Source organism: Petromyzon marinus, chromosome 3, assembly GCF_048934315.1.
Source record: "Petromyzon marinus isolate PM22_M1 ecotype Great Lakes invasive population chromosome 3, UKy_Petmar_22M1.pri1.0, whole genome shotgun sequence".
Lineage (NCBI taxonomy): Eukaryota > Metazoa > Chordata > Hyperoartia > Petromyzontiformes > Petromyzontidae > Petromyzon > Petromyzon marinus.
In genome coordinates, this window is record NC_133669.1 from 1,333,879 (window position 1) to 1,354,351 (window position 20,473).

The 20,473-nt window shown below is 50.8% G+C and overlaps 1 protein-coding gene and 1 long non-coding RNA gene across 16 annotated transcripts in view; one reads left to right on the plus strand and one right to left on the minus strand.

The window, feature by feature from the left end:
- The window catches only part of LOC116951124 (uncharacterized), a 115,970-nt gene that overhangs the window by 46,706 nt on the left and 48,791 nt on the right, over positions 1–20,473 (minus strand). For 4 of the 12 annotated variants that reach the window (XR_012946071.1, XM_076072142.1, XM_076072159.1 and 1 more), the window contains 2 exons: positions 17,510–17,619; positions 1,713–1,802 (listed from right to left, as the gene is read on the minus strand). Coding sequence is in view for 6 of the 12 variants with exons in the window: in XM_076072142.1 (XP_075928257.1) it covers positions 1,713–1,802; positions 17,510–17,619 (200 nt within the window). In the remaining 6 variants the exon portion in view is untranslated. Of the gene's footprint in view, positions 1–357; positions 1,803–2,057; positions 2,894–10,711; positions 16,912–17,509; positions 17,620–20,473 lie in introns of those variants that run through there. The other 8 variants (XR_012946069.1, XR_012946066.1, XM_076072147.1 and 5 more) reach the window with 6 other exon arrangements.
- Positions 527–20,473, plus strand: part of LOC116951146 (uncharacterized) — an 83,290-nt gene continuing 63,343 nt past the window's right edge. The window contains exons 1-3 of one of the 4 annotated variants that reach the window (XR_012946088.1): positions 926–1,015; positions 5,454–5,564; positions 20,144–20,228. This is a non-coding gene — a long non-coding RNA (uncharacterized LOC116951146). Of the gene's footprint in view, positions 1,016–5,453; positions 5,565–13,549; positions 13,663–16,433; positions 16,518–20,143; positions 20,229–20,473 lie in introns of those variants that run through there. The other 3 variants (XR_012946084.1, XR_012946093.1, XR_012946101.1) reach the window with 3 other exon arrangements.

A 20,473-nucleotide genomic window follows, 5' to 3' on the forward strand; every position in this document is an offset into this window, starting at 1 on the left:
TGTTTTTTGAGAATCGTCAAAGATGTTGGTCCGCAGCCGGGTATACAACTCGGGTGGGCCGCAAAGTAACGCAGTGTGCTAACCGCTGCGCCACCGCTCTACCCAAGGTACATACATACACACGTGTATCCACTCCGTTGAAAGTACCATAATTTAACATGAAAAAAATATTATTTATTATGAATCTAGTTAAACTTCTGCTTCCCAATTTCCACGTTAATTACACAATTTAGCAGATGGGCACAAATACACGTCACAATGAAGTATTTAAATATGTATAGTAATTGATTCATAATTGATATGCCACTCTGCAGAACACAAATCAATCAGTCATTCTATCAACACACAAACACTTCGTAACAAAAAATATTTAATAGCCTGAATCATCTGCGATAATTGTACATGTATATAACGGGTAATCCTCTGCATTAAGGGAGCATCATTGATTTCACCATGTGGTGCGATGTACAAGTACGTCCACTGCTGGATGCTGGCATTCCCCACGCGATAAAGGTCATCGAGTTCATTTAACCATACTTCACCACACCGGTCATACTTCGTGAAGGAGGGGAGCATAGACATGTGGACATCGAACTGCAGAAATTCACGTACTGCGCTGTCACCCGTCACAGCGCTATCCAGGCGCATAGCCTGCTGAGCCTGCGAGCTCTGATGAGACCGGGCGCATTGCACGTGGCTCGGCCACGTGGTGCGACGCGTGACTCGGCCACGTGGTGCGACTCGGCGCCATATATAACCGGTGCACGCCTTCTACGGGTGGTGCGGCGGCAATGTTCATCATCCTCGGCACTGTTAAAGGTGAAGCCCCGCAATTAGTTGCCACTTCAGGCGGAAGAGACTCCACGAAGCGTGAACTCAAGGGCCCCTTCTCGAGGGTTATTTGGCCTACTCTTCCACGCTGGCCAGGCGTCTTGCAATCTGACTGTGGAGGGCCCGGTGTGTGTCTCGTGACGCAAGCGTTGTCTCCGTGCGATGCACTGGCGCGCCATAGGAGGTAAGTACATTTACAAGTACACAAACACACCTCTCACGGGCAGGTTGGCAACGGGTGCGCAATGTCCATGCATCGCGACCTCCGTTTAAGAGGCGAGTCTTGGGGTTTTTATCAAAACCGGTTCACGACGCAGCGGGTCGTGAGTTGCAGATTCATGGAACCCACGGACGGCGAAGCAGGGTCCCCGCGTCTCTTGCCCTCTTCATCCGTGTGAGCCAGCCAAGTCGAGCGCTCCACTCAGCCCTCCGCCCCCCTCTCTCCCTTACCCGCGGCCTCTGACGGTTTAAATGGAACAGGAGTTGTGTTTTTGATTGCGCGCACTCTGGGGCCTATCAGCCGGCCATTCGGTTCGAGCGGGGCCTCGTTTGCCCGGCCTCGCTCGCATCACGCCCGACAGTGGCAGCATTGTCACGCGGCCTGGAATGATTCACACCCCAACCCCCACACTTTACCACGCAGAGATTCGTTGAATTGTCTCCATTGCGTGTAGTGATTTATATTGCGTAATTTTCGTTGTGTTTGGTTTGCTCCGCCGTCTAACTGTAACCATACAAAAGCCATGGAGTTGATGATCGTCCTGTTTCACCAGAGGCCTGGGCCAGTGGTGAAACTCCACATTATTGTGGTGGCCGGGGCATGTTTCTCTATTTGACAACCCCTGTTGACTTTCCCACGAAGTGGTAGTCGTTTTACGTACCGTGGAGGGATGCTGATGATGATGGGCCGATGTGAACCACCAGCCATGATGTGTTCTCGCGACCTTGCGATCGCTCCACCGCCGTCCCACCTGATCACAATGTAACAAAGCGACCATTAGCTTTGCATATACCACGTGCTTTGCATATACCACGTGCGTTGCATATACCACATGCGTTGCAATTACTGACGAACACAGCAATTGATTCTCAACCAAGCGCGGTTTGATGTGAGAAATCGATGTTAACCGGTGAATCGACGCGTCATTACGCGTCTGCCTGTTGGTCATACTCCACACCACTTTACCACCCATCGTATGTATATGTATGTTGAACTTCTTTCGCACCGTACGTCGCCAACTGTGCGAATCGGAGGTGCGGGGGGAGGACACCGATCCCATATCCGTGACGGGCCAATCGCGGAGGTAGTGGTTTCTCTATGGGCCAAGCGGACGCGCCCAATTAGAAGCCATCTGCTGCTGCACGACAGTATGCACAATAATACATTGCAAACATAAACGTGTAACATATTGTCTGATGATTTTTACATCAAAACAATTCAAATCGCCATAAAGACTCGATTAGTTATGGCCAGCTGGTATGGTCAGCTGTGTTGTTTAAATAAAGGATGGGGGGGGGGGGTGTAATTATTGTGGAATTTTAAATGCGCAGTACTGTACAGTATCGTATGCCCATTTAGGAAAAATAAAATCCATGATGCATCTCAGATGCTGTGCACCGTTTTTTCCATACATCTCAATATACATAAATCAAGTTCAGAGTGGTAAAGCGGTGGCAGTGGTTTGCACGTCCATGAGCTGGTTAACGTGTGTTTACAATCATGGCCAAGAAACATCTAAACCCGTTCTAAAACCCATGCATGGTGAAGTATGGTCAAACGACCACCATGACTGACGTCGCGTGGGAAGGGCCTTGATAAGTACGAGGAGGAGACATCCCACGGACGAAATTGTGCACAACACAGTGCGAGTTCACAAAAATAAACCAGAATCGTCAACGGCGCCATGAAACGAAGCAACCGCATTGCCTGGACGCGCCGCTCCACGCTCCGAGCGTTGCTCTTCCCCACGGGTCTCGTGTCCCAGCCGTGCCATGTCATCGGCAACTTCGCAACGTGCCCGTTGCATTGTCACTCGAGAGACACTGGCCCATCCTCGGAATGCTGCGCATAAAGAATTCACGCCAGTCGAGTAGTTCCCAAAGAAACAACAAATTGGTATAGTAATAGGTTTTACCCTTTTAATTAGCACAAAAACTGACACCTTTATTCAAGGCATCATGTTTGCAATAACCACAACACAAGCAGACAAAATGCAAACAAAAGAGACAACTCTGATAATAATATGCACTGTCCTTGAATTTGATTGGTCCACACCCGAGACGGCTTTTCTTAGAGCCTAGTCTCCACTGGTGTTCGACCAGATGACGCCAAAAACAACAAATTGACGACAAAATGTTCAGGATACAAAAACGGGGGGTGTAGTGGGGTGGGGAGCGGTCATTAACCATCGTGCCAGGGTGTGTGCCTTTGTTGTTTTACGACTGAACCCGGGGAGTCGCGCGCCGTTGATCTGTCAGCGGCGAGTTTCCCCGCTAACCTCTGGTGTGCATCGATGTTTGTCACCGCCATGAATTGGGCGCCATCGAGCCCCTTCAAGGAAGGTGCCTTATCCCAGCCCCATCGGTCACAATATTTAGCGGCAAAGTCATGGCGCAATGACTAGTCTCTGAACCGCGCGGCCGTTTGTCACGCTAACAAATGAGCGTCGCCGTTTGGTGGCGCGCACTGTTTATTTTGTGATATCGTCATTACGAAAACCACCAGCGGCAAGATAAGTGACCCAACCTGTAAGGTGACCTTTGTGTGCATCTGGCCGAATAATGAAAGTTGCTTTGCTTGTCTAGGTGGAATCTATATAGAGTATATGTATAATGTACGTCTCTTGTGTCAGTCCGCTGCTGGATGAGGGCCTCCCCATGCCGTGTGGATCGTGGGGGTTATTTGACCGTACTTCGCCGTGCTGGTCAGCTATGAGTTGGTGCGCGGAGGGGGCTGAGGATCGATTCAAACGTCACTCCCCAATGCCGCTGCTGCATAGGTTTTGGCGGTGTTGCTCTGTAACTGTTGTATTATTGTTTTGTTGTTTCCACGTACGGGAGCTTCTTCCATTCAGTCTCTGAAGAAGCTCCTGGCTCGTGGAGGGAAACGTTGGACAACGTGTCGAACGCCACATGGTTACAAACAGAAAACGCTACGGACGAGTGCTTCACCCACCAACGATGTTAGCCGTGGCTGGGAATCAAACTCAGGTCACCAGCTTCAGAGGGGTATACGCTCATCACTGCACCACCACTCCTCTGGCAAGCTATTTCCAAAGGGCAGCCTGTTGCAAGCAGCTGGTTCGTTCACTCGGTGCAGTTGGTGGGTAGACCAGTGGCTCTGGGAACCCGTGGCTCAAGAGCCTGCCCAGAAAGCAGCAATAACTCACCAATCCCCTAAGCGTCACACCACTCGCCACATCCTGATATGCGAGAGTGAGTGTTTATTCACCGACAAGTTATCCTTCATCGCGTGTAGCATTTCCCGTCTCGCCACAAAGTCGGCAAACATGCCATTTTGCTCAATCTGCTGGAGCCCTAATGTGCCTCTCGGCCGCGTCAAGCCACGCTCCTTCGTACGACATCCATTACTCGCGGGGTGTGGGGATATTTTACATTTACCGAGCGATGCGGATATATGATGGAAGAATGTTGCAAGTTATTGCACATCTTTCAGCCTATCGTCGTCATCATCATCGTCAGCTACGATCAATCCGCTGCTGGATGCAGGCCTCCCCAAGCCGCTGTCATCTCTCACGGATCCGCGATGCAAAAAAGCGTTCAGCACCCGCACACGAGCTTATTCCGTCGGTTCAATGTCTCCGCAGCAGATGTCTTCTCGGGTGTGTTCCCTCCTTTGGCTGCCACTCCGACAGTAGTCTTAGACCGGACTCGTCCGTTGCGGTGTCAACATGACCTGCCCAAGCCCCCCCTGTGGCTGTTCTTTAGCCCATCAGAAGGGGGGCTTCCAGATTTGTTAAGGAGCATCTGGTGAGCTCCTGGCCTCCAGCAGCCCCTCTGAAATCCCAGGTGGTGGAAATTCCACATTCCTGTGGTGGGTGGGCGAGTACACCCATAAGACAACGACTGGTAACGGGATGTGAACTCGCAACCTTCCGATGGCGAGCAGCTCGCTCTGCCGCTAAGCCACCTGGCTGGCTGGTAAACATGTAAAATTCATATAACTGTTTGCATATAATTTGGATAAATTACAAGGAATGATGCTTGTGTATCACGAGTCTAAGAATCAATTTTAACCTGTTCATTGTTACATGCGTACTACTACACCACTTGCATCCGTACTAATCATTTGCGGCCATAAAAAAAGTTAAATCAATGGAATGGTAGTTAAATAAATTCCCAGTGAAGATGTTTATAATTGCAGAATGCACACCCGATATTTATTGATTAACTTTATCCAGATAAACACAAATCGGATATATTATTGTTTCTGTTAATGAAAGTAAACGGCCTTGGGGCAGGACACATCGGGAACAACAGCTGATGGACCAAGACTGGTGGTGGAATGGCACCCGAAGGAGAGAACGCGCCAGAGAGCAGGGCAGCTGCGAAGGTGGAGCGATGAGTTCAGTTCGTGTACACGATGTATATGGGTTGTGCAGGATCAACACGGATTATGGATTGCAGGACCGTGAGGGATGACGATGGTATCGGGAGGCCTTCACCCTGCAGTGGATTGATCATGGCTGATGATGTCGATGTTTTAAGAGAAGGTAACGTTGAATACAGACACGCATGCACACTCGTTACAGAATTGTGCTTTCCTGGACATGGGGATACCAACCAAACTTGTTACTCATTCTATGAATTGTCCTGAAAAAGTGGGACATTAAAATAAAAAATCGGTCTGAAATCATAAGCTGAGCAGTTTTTTGGTACACCTGATTTTGGTAAATTATCTTTATTTTCTATATTTATATTAAGACATTCCACCTGACTGACCCCTCGAGACGGAACATCTCGATTGCAACGGCGTCCAGGAGCGCCAACTTACGCACGCTCCTAGGCCCGACACGCAGTGACACGTCTTAACCACGTCGCGTTCGCTTTGGGGAGGCCTTCACCAGTGGGTTGATCGCGGCCAGGGAGTATGATCTCACTCCCGACTCTGCGCGTGTGCACGCCGGCGGGCCCGGCCACACCGAGGCACTCGGCGCGCGCTGCCGCTGCTGCGTCGTGAGTAACGGTCGCTGTGTTCGTCGCTCGTGTTAATTTGTCTCCGGGATCTCCCATCTGCTCCTCGGGTCATTAGCATTCATCATCCAACTCTGTTGTAGTCTTGGCCGCTGTATGCTTTCCCACTCTCGAGTGGAACGCCCCTTTGGATTTTATATTTTAATGGCGGCAACGTTGATAAGGGTGGAGCAGTGCAACAGTGGTTAGGGCCCTGCGCTATGGACCCTGCAATCCCAGTTCAAGTCCTGGTCACAGCTAACATCAGCGTCAAGTGATATCATAACCGGTTCTGCCCTCTCTCCCCCCACCCCCTTCACCGATCCACAATAACCGGCGTGGTAAAGTATAATCAAAACCCCGTGACTGACATGGTGTGAGATGGCTTTCATCCGTTGGTGGATTGAGAATGTCTGAAATGCTTTATTTCATATTGTTATAATAATATGGCAATGCCTTTTTATATACCCAGGCTCAAAAGCTGCTTGGCGTCTGAGGTCTGCGATTGGGCGCATGCAGGGTGGTTCATGCAAACAAGACGGGTGCCCTGTGTCGGCACAATTCATGCTCACGATCGGTGTTTAATAGCGGCCGCCCACGTCGCCACGTGTAGGCGGGATTCACGGTGTCCCTCCGCATGCCTGCCAGTGGAACCCTGGCTGAGTTGTGGCATCTCGATTACTGGTTTTGATTATTTTTATAACTAATTTTTTTTTATAAATGCCTCCGTTTTGTGAGAGCTTTAATGACGGCATTGCTACTGAATCATATGCCTTGTGCTACGTTCATGAAGCAAGGCAACAGTGGTATTTGATACTCATTTTGGAATCTGAGTAATACTATGCACGTGGTCTATAGTAACAAAAAAAACCTTCTAAATCCATCTGGCTCATGTGGTTGTTTGGCTTTTAAAATGCCCAATATTCGATTCCCTTTGATCTTCGTGAACAATTTATATATTCCTGATGAGAGACTAATGGGTCTGTAATTTTTCAAATTTGCTTTGCTTTCCTTCTTGAATGGAAAAACGAAATTATTGCGGCATCATTTCGCGATGGCAGTATTTCATTTCTGCGTAAACATTTAGTAAATAGGTCCAGCGACATTATAAGATGTCTTCTGAGAACTGGTTTGGAGAAATGATAGGGTAAAGATAAATGGGGAGCGTATTTACCATCTCCGATCCGATGGATATACGAACCATGGGAATCGATTAGAGGACTTTACAAAGGAGGCCAGCGAGTTTTTCCAACGATGAAGCAAACTAACATCATGATGCATGAGAAAATACTCTTTGGAGGGACACAACTGCAAAACACATCGGAGTATACCGAAACAAATTATTCATGGCAGACCAGGATCAAAAGTGATATAAAAAAAAATTGGTAAGAGTGCAGGTTGGCATGTTTTTGAAATGTAGAATTTGATCGGGAATAGAGGAATTTGCAATCAGTGCGCACTACGACCTTCTGTGATGTGTCAATTATAAACATGGACACAGTGGCGAAAACAATGACCAAATGCACAAAGAACAAGGGACAGATGCATGTTGGGGATTACACCGAGTGACAGAAAGAGGAACACGTGGATTGGAGGACACATGTAAATGAGAGAGATATATCGTATTGACCACCGTTAGAGAAAGTAGGCGTTGGCAGGACACACCGCAAGAAGGAACGATATCTGATGGATTAGCCCGGTGATGGAACGGCAGCCAGAGGACAAAACACACCGAGATCGAGTGACGAGATCGTGTGCGGGAATGAGATGGATTGTGGCACAACGAGACCCGTATTGGGAGGCCTTCATCCGGCAGTGAGTAAATCAGGGCTGACGATGATGAGGATGCCACAAGCTTCTCAACTCGAGCGGAGACCTTGGCACCAAGCTGGAGTTTCAGCCACCACGATAGCTATCATTTTTCTTTCCTTAACCGGCTTGGGGTGTGGGGATAAAAACATTGCTCCTGGGGTCGATAAAATTAGTACCGCTTGGTGTGCAAGCTAACAGTCGTTGTCCTATGGAGAGACTCGCCCTTGCAATAGGAACGTGGAATTTCCACCACTGGCTCTGCAGGGTTGTAAACAGGAGATGAGCGCCAATGACCTCGTTGTGCTGAGCTGAGCAGCACTTAGACCCTTCGTTCTTTCTTCGATCCCACACACAGAACAGAAAGTACTGGTGATGAAGTCAAGTTGGCTGATGGTATTAGTGAAAGAGCAAAACTACTCGACAGCTGGGTTTGTTAAGAATATCCATTCAAATGTGCATGTCCAAAAAGTCAAAAAGATCTACTGCTAAAACGAGCATGCAGTCGGTGTGCATCTCCTGTTTACAGGCCTGAGCCAGTTGTATCTAATTCCACATTCCTATGGTGGGGGAAAGTTTATCCATAAGTCAACCACTGATCTTGCTACAAAGTGGTACTACTTTATACGACCCTGGAAGGATGATGGGCAAGTCAACCCCAAGCGGGATTTGAACACGCAACTTTCCGATTGCGAGCCACTCGCCCTTCCGCTGAGCCACCGGCCGCAGAGCGAGCGCAAGGGATTTGGTAATCGCAGGCTAATGGCTTGAGCGGTGCTTATCCGAACACAGGTGCCGTGAACGCTCCAGTCGCAGAGCACCGGGGCGGTGCGGAGCAGCAAATCGCTCCGTAACGACACGCTTCCCACTTTTACGGAACTTCAAACGGGAGCGAGCCTCCGCGCTCACCGGAATTTGAAAAGGGGCCACCCTCCGTCGGCCCGAGACGGGCGCGCATCGACTCCCGAGCGAGGGGCCGCTATTCACTCCGACCCCGTTCTTAATCGCGCGCGGGGGGCACTTGACTTGCATCGATTATCGTTCCGCTCCCGTCAATGGGACGACGTCGGTCGTGTCGCGCCGCTGCCGCGAGACTCTTTCGTTTCTTTCCAGCCGAGCGTCCGGGAAATCGCGTGGGGAGGAACTTTAAAAGGCGACAGATTCGTCCCCGTCATGTGGACGGCGAGTGGGTTGGAGGTTCCGCTCGGCTCCTCGCGATGTGGTTGGTGAGCGCCTGCACGGAATCCTGCACAGTCGACAGCAGCCCCTAGCAGGGGGCACGAGGGGGACCTCCCTCCCCACCTCGCTGCTGAACTATTTGCCCCCTCCTTTCTAAATTTCTTACGTTCAAAATCAATTAAAGTGATTGCTACTTAAATGAGGCATTGGTGCGCGTCTCTTTACAGCCCTGAGCCAGCGATGGAAATTCCCCATTTCTATGGCGGGGGTGACTTTCTCCATAGAAACGACCGCTGTTCATTTCCCCAACACGGCGGTGCCAATTTTATCGACCCCGGAAAGATGATTGGCCGAGTCGACCCCACAACCAGGATTTTAAACTGGCAGCCTTGCGAGTGTGCGAGCGCGAGCCGCCGGCTCCACAGACATCGATGGTCAAGCGGAAACTTGCTGCTGCGGGATGTAGAGCCAGCCGCAATCCCGCATGGTTTTTTTCTGATGCGCATCTGGGTGGGGGTGGGGGGGGCTGGGAGCTCGCCAAGGCCGCACCACAGGCAGATGCAGCTCATCGGACTCCTCCGGTCTCACGAAAGAAAATGTCAAATTAAGATTCTGATACTCGTTCCGTTTTGCGTTCCAAAGTTTGTTTAGCGTCGGCTGTGCCGTGCTCCTACCCCACCCCCCACCCCCAAATCTAAACAAGTTCTCGCCACAGTGCCGGCAGACGCGAGTGGTGAGTGGACTCGGCTAAAAGCGACCCAGTCACGGGGCGGGGGAGGGGGCACGGGGTCGACTGCTCCCTCCCCGAGACTCTACCTTGGGATGAGGCCCACTGAATCTATTGAGTCTCTCGGTGGCTCTCACCTGCTGTGGAATAACAGAGATCTATATCAATAACACCGATCTATAATACATATTGTGAATGTGAGGTAAGCCATTTGCCCCCTACATTATTAATGTTCATGGGTCCCATTGGCTACTTGCCCCTCCCACAAACTCCCAAATGATTCCCACGGTCGCATGACCCCCCCAGTTGATCAATTCTGCACCCTATTAACTATCGTGACCTTTTTGTTGATATGGCATCAAAATACAAAACGGGCCTTAATCCAGCAGTGGGCTTGGTCTAGGCAGATGTTGATGATGAAATACAAGAGGGATCTTATTATTCAGTGCCAAGTAGGAATGCATTGAATGAGTATCAGACTCTTTACACACATTCATTCATTTGAAGTGTCGAAATTAAATAATCGCGAATACGTGGAAGTGGGATGCGGGGGAAGCGCGATGGGGTTGCGTAAACGTCTCGTGTGATGAGCCTGCTGGAAATGCCTCGTCTCCTATGCGCTCTCTCTGTCTCTATCTCGCGTCTTGTTTACTTATTCACTCGCGGCGTTTCCTCTCGCATGTAAAAATAACGATGTTGGAGATTCCACCACCACCACCCACCCAACCCAACACTTCCCACCTGTGAAACAAAACAAAGTCCAGAACTGATTCGCTGCTCAAATGAGCAGCGCCCTCTCTACCCCCGCTCACAGCCGTGAGCCGTGCGAGACGCAAATTCCACGTGGCGATGGAGGGGGACGGGGAGCCTCGGTCCCCACCGTAGGACGACCGCTGTTCGCTGGCACTCGTTTTATCCACCCGCGGCGTGGGCGGGGACGATGATGGGCCGAGTGACAATGCCCCAAGGAGGTTTTGAAACGGTGTCATTTATTTATTTTTCATTTATTTATTTGGTATAGCCCTGTGAGCCATTCGGCTCTTGAATCGGGTGCAACCACAACAAACACAAAAACATGAACAAGAAAACATCTTAAAGTGACTTTGTGACTGTGCAAACAGAAAATCCAGGAAAAAACAGCAAAATATTCCTGAAAAAGCACCGTACACCAACGCTGTGTGCAAAAATCCCAGTATATTTTCTTGTCTAACACGCTTATGTTAATGTCTAACACGCACATGTTAATGTCTAACACACTCATGTTAATGTCTAACACGCTCATGTTAATGTCTAACACGCTCATGTTAATGTCTAACACACATGTTAATGTCTAACACACATGTTAATGTCTAACACGTTCATGTTAATGTCTAACACGTTCATGTTAATGTCTAACACGTTCATGTTATTGTCTAACACACATGTTAATGTCTAACACGCTCATGTTAATGTCTAACACGTTCATGTTAATGTCTAACACGCTCGTGTTAATGTCTAACACACTCATGTTAATGTCTAACACGCATGTTAATGTCTAACACACATGTTAATGTCTAACACATTCATGTTAATGTCTAACACGCTCATGTTAATGTCTAACACACTCATGTTAATGTCTAACACGCTCCTGTTAATGTCTAACACATTCATGTCAATGTCTAACACATTCATGTTAATGTTTAACACATGTTAATGTCTGACACGCTCATGTTAATGTCTAACACATTCATGTTAATGTCTAACACATTCATGTTAATGTCTAACACTCATGTTAATTTCTAACACACATGTTAATGTCTAACATGTTAATGTCTAACACGTTCATGTTAATGTCTAACACATGTTAATGTCTAACACATTCATGTTTAACATTCATGTTAATGTCTAACACACGTGTTAATGTCTAACACATTCATGTTAATGTCTAACACATTCATGTGAATGTCTAACACACACGTGTTAATGTCTAACACACACATGTTAATGTCTAACACACACATGTTAATGTCTAACACACTCATGTTAATGTCTAACACACACATGTTAATGTCTAACACACACATGTTAATGTCTAACACATGTTATTGTCTAACTCATGTTAATGTCTAACACACACATGTTAATGTCTAACACACATGTTCATGTCTAACACACATGTTCATGTCTAACACACATGTTAATGTCTAACACGCTCATGTTAATGTCTAACACGCTCATGTTAATGTCTAACACATGTTAATGTCTAACACACTCATGTTAATGTCTAACACATGTTAATGTCTAACACACTCATGTTAATGTCTAACACATGTTAATGTCTAACACACACATGTTATGATGCATTGCACTGTACACGCCGGAGTGTTTGGTGACATCGGCGTGGCGCAGACGCGACGGGGAGGGGAGGAGAGAGGGAGGGGGAGGGGAGGGGGAGGAAAGGGGACAGGAGGGGAGGGGGAGGGAACAGCGAGGAAGGGGGACAGGGAAGGGGGAGGGGACAGGAGAGGGGGAGGTAAGGGGGAGGTGGCGGTAAGGGGACAGGGAGGTAAGGGGACAGGAGGTTTGCTATGGGACAGGGAGGTAAGGGGACAGGGAGGTAATGGGACAGGAGGTTTGCTAAGGGACAGGGAGGTAAGGGGACAGGGAGGTAAGGGGACAGGGAGGTAATGGGACAGGAGGTTTGCTAAGGGACAGGAGGTTTGCTATGGGACAGGGAGGTAATGGGACAGGGAGGTAAGGGGACAGGAGGTTTGCTAAGGGACAGGGAGGTAATGGGACAGGGAGGTAAGGGGACAGGAGGTTTGCTAAGGGGACAGGGAGGTAATGGGACAGGAGGTTTGCTAAGGGGACAGGGAGGTAAGGGGACAGGGAGGTAAGGGGACAGGAGGTTTGCTATGGGACAGGGAGGTAAGGGGACAGGGAGGTAATGGGACAGGAGGTTTGCTAAGGGACAGGGAGGTAATGGGACAGGGAGGTAATGGGACAGGAGGTTTGCTAAGGGACAGGAGGTTTGCTATGGGACAGGGAGGTAAGGGGACAGGGAGGTAAGGGGACAGGAGGTTTGCTAAGGGACAGGGAGGTAATGGGACAGGGAGGTAATGGGACAGGAGGTTTGCTAAGGGACAGGGAGGTAATGGGACAGGGAGGTAATGGGACAGGAGGTTTGCTAAGGGACAGGGGGGAAGGGGAGGGGAGGATCGCGACTTGGGCAGCCTCATGGTGGTGGAGTGTGTCGGGTGAGACCCCTGACAGCTGCAGCGAGGGGCGGCCTCTGCGCGAGCTGACGCCGTTCCGTCGTAACAACATCATCATCATTATTATTCACATTCTTGGTTCTTTCCGTAAAGTCACGTAGAAGGGAAACAATATTGTTTTTTTATTGTTTCCCTTCTCCGTGACTTTACCTAAAGAACCAAGAATATGAATCCCTGCAGTCACGAAAGCTTTCAATCAAAATCATCATCATCATCATTATTAAACGAGGAGATAGCGGTGAGTTAACGGCGCGCGTATCACAAAACGTTATGTATACATACAAAAAAAACCCCAATAATAATGATAAAAGTATAAATTGCCGCACGATTTAGAGCAAGATTCGTTTCGCGACCCTGCTCGCCCCCCCCCCGCCCACGAGACACGTGGTGGTACATCCCGTCTGGTGACACACTTTGCAGTGGTACAGCCCGTCTCGTACCGCACCAAACCTGCGCGAGGCTGCAGTCTGCTCCTCTCTCTCCCTCCGCGTTGTTTGTGGACACGTGAGCGCACGTCGGCCGCCAGCGACGACCCCGCCGAAGCTCTCGATTAGCCAACGTCGTAGCCGACTGGCGAGGCGCCGCATTGCTTTATAGAGCGTGGGAAACTCGCACCGTGGTTGGAGCCGAACGGAGTCCGCGCTGTCGCTCCCGCACGAATATTTCCAGGTGGGGGGGGGGGGTAAAACAAAATGAGCAGCATGAATGGCCCACGGTGCCTCGAGCGCGCCGCGCTGCTAATGCCCGATGTGTATTTAGAGTCGTGCGCGCCCACCCCTTCGTTCCTCGTCGTTGCGCTCCGTCCCCGAAGCCACTTGGCCGGGCTACGAGTGCCGACACTCCGGGATCGTCTCCCCGCGTTGAAATGGCTTCGTTGCAATGCACCGCGGTTCCACAGCGCTATCGCCATCATTAATTCACGTGGGGGAGGCCGCCCCGACAGCTGGTTACTTACATAACCCGAATGGATTTGGCCATAGATCAAAGTGTTCTTCACACGGGGGAAAAGCCAGCCTGCTGAGAGTCCACCTATTATTAAGAAAATGCATGCATGCCGGCTGAATGTATTACACAAAAATACATGCTTTCATGGCCCCATTGCTTTTTGAAAGAAAAAAAAATCAAAAGCCGACCGACAATGCAAGCCACGAGCGCTGTGCGCTCGAGAGCCGACGGCGAGGCGGGTTCAAGTTGCCGGCGGTGGCGGCGGCGGCGGCACCGAACGTGGTGGCCGTTTGCGGCGATGTTTTAAAGCCAAAATGATAATTGTAACCACTCTCGCGAAGGCGCTGGCGTGTGATAATGGTGGATAATTGCGACGGCTCAGACGACAGCGGCCACGAGAGTGGCGCTCCTTGACGTGGCACGCACGCGCGACGGCGGAACGAGTTTCGCCGAGCGGAGACGTTCCACGGCGCCCGCTCTCGACCGGCGGTGAGCGCCGCTTTAAATTTGCGACCCGCTCGGACCAGAGCCTTCGCTAGAACCACAGCGGCGGCGAGAACCAAGAGTGCCTCGCGGTAGTTTGGCAAACGTCGTCGAAGGGCTGAATTAGCGGAGCCCGCGGGTCTCGCCCGGCCACAGCAGCACGCGAGCCCGCACCAGGGTGGCAGCCGGTCAGCGGGCATGGCGGGGTGGGGGGTGGGGGCCTTGCAGACGGCGCCACCCGACCCGGCCACACGTGCGTGCGATGAAGCTGGCGCAGCGGCACCGGCGGAGCTCTCGCTGCCGACAGGAGGCGGTGCCGCACGGGCGGTTCGGACGTACTCTGCTGTGCGTGCAGTGTCCGGGTGGAGTTGGCTCATAAGCAGCTCGGTGACCTTTGCTGGATTTGAGCCGCACGTGACGGCGAGCTAACGGGGTGCAGCGGATAGTGCGCCGTGTCACGAAACCCGGCTATCCGGGTTCGATTCCCGTCCTCGGCGGACATCGGTTGCGAGTCATATCCCAACCGGCCCTGGGACGCGCCCTCTCTTCAGAAACCCACATTGCCCAGCGCGGTGAAGTACGGTCAAGCAACAACCATGGCCGGAATCATATGAGCAGGCCATCACCATCCAGCAGTGGATTGAAAAAAGCCTGAAGCATACGTACATGTGTGTATATAAAAAAAAAATCGGTTACATGTGACCGCATGGCATGCATTCGAAATAATTTAAAGAGAATGGATTTTATTGGAGAGGGTGGCTTGCTGGAAGCTCTAGAGGGAAATGATACGATGATAAGGTAAAGGTGTAAATGAAGGCACTTCACTGGGAGAGAGTCGACCGGAGGGGGAGGAGAGGCTGAAGGCTCTTGAGGCTGCACGTGAACATGGGGAGGGAAGTCCAGACAAGGAGCGACCTCCTTCTACCTTAGGAGATCACCGTTCGCACAGCCCTCGCCTCACGATTGGACTTTATTTACTTAGGCAAAGGGCAGAGCGCGACTGGTGAACGTTTATAAGGGAGACGAGCCTAGCCTCTGCGTTTATTTTGACTGGTGGAAATTTTCACATTTGAAGTGTAAACAACGGTGCCGGTACATAACGGCCTAGCAGTGCAGGTGAGCTCCCGAGATCTGCGATGTTCATTTTGCACGAGACCGCAACAATTTGGTGGCACTGGGCAGCATCAGAAGTGGCCCGTGGGTGCCTGTGGGTGCCCGTGGGTGCCCGCCGTGGGCGGTCGCGCTGGCACTGGCCGCCAACGCGCTTGTCCCTTACGTTTAAAAAAAAAAAATCTGCACGGTGAGTGAACATTTAGAAATCGGTAACTCGAGCGAAAAATCGAGAAATCGTTTTTTGGCTCGGGCAAAAGGCCTTCAAATGGAGAGGCGCACGGCGCTCGCGTTAATCACATCCACGGCCACAGGAGTCGCGTTTGTTTACAGTCTTTATATAACCGGGTTTTCTCTTGCCGCGCGCACACGTTCCGGCCGAGAATTCCAGCGCATGTTGTGAGAGACCTGTCTCGGGTGTGAATTACAAGCCGGTTCGCTCCTTACCCCCACACCGCTTCTCCCCAATCTCCCCCCCCCCGACACTGCAGCCAACCCCCTCCTCCTCTCCTCCCTCACCCCGTCTCCTCCCTTGCCGCCTACTTCACAAACACGTGCCAAAAGGTTCCTGGGGCTTGCGAGGTCTGCGGAGTTAATGAAAGAGGGTGCTTGCCTAATTGGGCTTAAATGCGGATCGATTTGGGGGCTTGCGGGCCGGGTGTGGCCCCGAGTAATTAAATGCTGGCCGCTGGTCTCGCATCGATTGGCGCGCGGCGCTTGACTTGCTCACGGGCGGCAGGTGGGGTCGAGGTGGGAGAGGGCTGCGGGGCTGCTGAGCCGGCGGCGGGGGGGGCTGCGGTGGTTCGACGTTTTTTTTCCGGCGCGTCGATGCGTCGTCGGGTTTTCGTACGGGCGCGTCGTTTTCGGCTCTGACGTCGTCTCTCCCGACGTTTCGCTGGCAGCGCGCCGCCGGGGAGAAAAAGACGAAAGCTCCCCGACACTCGGGGCGGAAAGGGGAGGAGGGCGTCGCTCCGAGCCACGCACCGGTGAGCCGCAGGGCACAGCCGCGGAAACGTACGCGGAGTGACGCTTCTCTGGATCTGTTTCAGCAAACTGTGAGCGCTGAGCAGTTTGGATGCCTGGCTGTCCGTGTGTCGTCTGTGTCAAGGGGCGCGACTCGTCTTCCTCGAGAATTTCCCTTTTCTGTTGTTGGTGTTGCTGCAAAGATGCTGCTTGTACCTCTGTCACCAGAGCGGTGGAACAGGTCGCCGAGGTCACGCGTGTCAGCGTGTTTCGTTGCGATGTGACTCTGGCCAAAAGTGGCCCCGCGGTTAAACGAGCGCTGGGGCGGCGTTCGTCTCCTCTTGCGGTGCCGAGCCGGTGTTCGGTGAGTGGACACCGGCACCGGTCTCCACCATATGACCAGTCCCGCCAAACCTCCTGACATCACGAACCACATACCAATATCTTCATACGAGACGCAATATGCACACGCTGGTCACGTGGCAGGGTCAGCTCGTGCCGCTTGGCTGTGGAGTTTTGAATAAATAAAAAAAATCTGCGGGAGCACCCCGGGGCCACTGCTTCCGTGGGCGCCCGCAGAAAAATTTTCAGTTTCAAATAACGTCGTGTTGAAAAGTAAAAAGAATGGTTGTGTCTCTGTCGAGCCATGCTTGAACTGTCCGGGAACTGCACGTGGCTCACGAGCCACCGTTTGGCCACCCCCTATATGTTAGATACAGTACAGGGCATATGCATAATAGGGTTCCCAAAAAGTGGTACTAAGTTTATACACCTTCCGAGGGATCATGGGCTGTGTCCAACACCTTCCAGAATTTGACCTGGCAGCGTTGCGATTGTGAGTCGAATGCTCTGACTGACCACAGTGGCAGCTGGCGAGATTTGTGTGTCCGTGGTCATCCGTCCCCCAAATGACAGACAATGGCATGTCGTGTCGCCCAGCGCGTGTTTGGGTGCATGTGTCGTCGTGTTGTGTCTGTGCTGTCAACGTTATCACGCAAAAAGGGGAATCATTTACCAGCTGAGTGCAACTTTCCGTGGCTCTCCGAGGCGTTTGGGGGTTGTGCCGAGTGCTGTTCACCATGGTGTCCGACGTTCGCGCTCCAGGTGCTGGGAGCCTTTTCGGGACTGAAACCAAAAAACAGAACAAAATGTAGCAGCTGTGAAAACCTACGAAGCAGTTCTAGATATCCCTGCGTGTTCCATCGCAGCCCAACGATGTGTCGAATAATCTTCGATTCCTCTCGTGAAGTAATAAACTCATGGCTCCGTCGGCGTAATACATGCACAAAATTAATACGCAGAGAATATGGCCCTGCACGTGGAAAGAAAAAAACTATGAATGTGTTTTGTACAAAGCCCATTAGCCACACGGCCTTCTGGGAGTGCATCATTTCAGCAGCATCTATTCGGCACATGGGGTTGGGTACAAATATTATTTTAGGGACAAATATTGGAAGAACGCACATTGTCTGATTTATTTATTTGTTTGATTTATTTTCCGTAATAAGAATTAGGATATATTCCCTTTCATGAGAAGGTCTTGGAATCAATTGTGGTTGGTTTTTAAATGGTAATCCGTGTGCCATTTACACCTTTAATTTTACACAGTCGGCCTGTGATTCATTCATTGCTATTCCACACTTGTAATTGTTAACACCCTAAAAAATTAGTGAATAGAATTACTCATAACAATGGAACATTTGCAATGATTTGTCCATTAAAACCTTCGGAGAGCCTCGAGGCGCGTTTCTGAGAGGGTCTCTGCGTTGGATTCTTACGAAGGGTAGAACATTTCTATGCCAGGAGAAACTCTAAACATATGGCGGGGGATATCACTCGAAGCGCCGCGCAGACGCGTTCGCGAATCCGCTTGCCGCATTACCAAGAGAGAGTTGCCGTGGCTTTGAGAAGCCTTCATCCAGCAGTGGATCGACCACGCCTGCTGACGATGGTAATGACGAGTACGCTACAGAAGTTGTGCTGTCGATAAAAAAAAATCGTTTCCGATTGCTATTTTATTAGCATTGATAACCCAGTGGGTTACATGCCGGATACGCGATGAGATGACCTGATAATTGATTATCCATGCTATCACAGATAGAATAGGCCAATTCTGACCACATAGAGCATGGATAATGGTGGATGTATTGTGCACCAAGGATAATCGCATTTGTAAATGAATGAACACCGCAATCTTGGAGTTGATGTATGTCTGAAACCAGTCCTTGGCCTCCCCTAGGTGGACTCAGCCTCATATTATTACCTGGCTATGTGCATAAATATTAGCACTAGGGAGACAAAGGTGGCTGGGTGTGGTACTAGCCAATCGACCGCATCGTGTGCAATGAAGGGCCTTTACAGGTGGCTCACTCACAGCCCCTGCTACGATTCTTTTAAAGGCCATCCAGGGGATGTTTGTATTTTGAGTGTGTGTCTGTGTGAATGCATGAGTATCTGAGCATATACTTGCCTGTGAGCGAGTGCGTGTACGTGTGTGCGTCTCTTTGCGTCTGTCCGAGTGCGCGGGTGCGGTGTGTGTACGTGTATTTGTGAGTGTGCGCGTGCACTGGGGATAATAATGTAATCAGAGTCGGTAGCTTTGTGCTTGAGCTGCTGTCCATGCACATCAGTGGCTATCAATATTTTATGTCTGACCCTGTCCTGGGTCTCACCCAGGTTAACTCAGCCTAAGATAACCACGCTATGGTGAATTGCATCACCACCAACAGGAGGGACGAGGTTGGCCGGGTGTGGCACCATCCCCCACTCCTCCCCCGCCACAATTAACTCTTAGTTACTCATTTATACTCATTTATACAGCCACTCTCAGTCCACCCCATTGGATGAAGGCCTCCTCAAGCCACGCCTTTCATGGGAGGGGCGGGGGAGGCTCTGACCATACTTCTCCACGCCGGACGGTGCGGTGTGGTGAAGAGGAATGTGGAGGGCAGGATGGGTTCTAATTTCGTTCGCCACTGATGTTCGCCGTGTCTGGGAATCGAACTCGGGTCACCGAGTTTATCACGCGCCATGCTAACCGCTGTGCCTCCGCTCCCCCGCCACCTTTATGGGTGCTTGTTGTGCACAGAACTCGCCCCAAAAGTATTTCCAGACCACACATCTGTGCACAAGTAGGGCTGTACGTGTGTATGTATGTTGAACTTCTTTCGCACCGTATGTAGCCAACTGTGCTAATGTAGCATGTGACGGGCAGTGCATGAGAGCACAAACGTAGGTTTGTGTCTGAGCTGGGGACCAAGGTATAGGCGGAAAAGCGGAAAGGTCAGATTCGTGGAGCGTGTATAGAATAGACAATGATTTACCACACACAGATAGCGAACACTTGAACACGTTCGTCAATAACACTGTGGCCTTAAAAATAAAGTACATTTACAATGGGCGACGTTTCGAGCAGCGGGCGCTTCTTCAGAACACGGATAGGTTACCAGACGCGGGGAAATGCCGGCCTGTGCTTTAGAAGTGAGCGGACGCGCGTGGGCTTAGGAACACGTTCCTATTATAATTTAAAATTATATATAATACAACCATCCCCTGCCACTCGGTGTGGGCAGGTAATTAATTAATTAGGGCGGCAATGCGACGGTCGGATACGTGACGTTTCCCTGTACGTTTGTTTTGGCATGGTCAGTGGGACGTAGCGGAGCTATAGTTTTTGAGGCGTGAAGAGGGCAGACGGCTCGCTCGCAAGTACCGACAAGTACCGACAGCGTGCGGTAAGTAGTCACTCGCGCACGGTCACAACCGCTCCCGTAGTTACGTCGTTCGGTCGCACAATACACATTTGTGGCCTTTTTTTCCCCGACCGCTCCGGTGTGAGATTCTCACCGAGGTTCTTTAGTGTCCTGACGGGGCAATTAGTAACATGCTGGAAGACTCTGCCGTCTCTCTGCCGCCGCGTGGGGTCCCGGCGAGCTCAAGGCCTCGTGCCGGTGATTGATAGCGCGCGAGGGGACCCCAC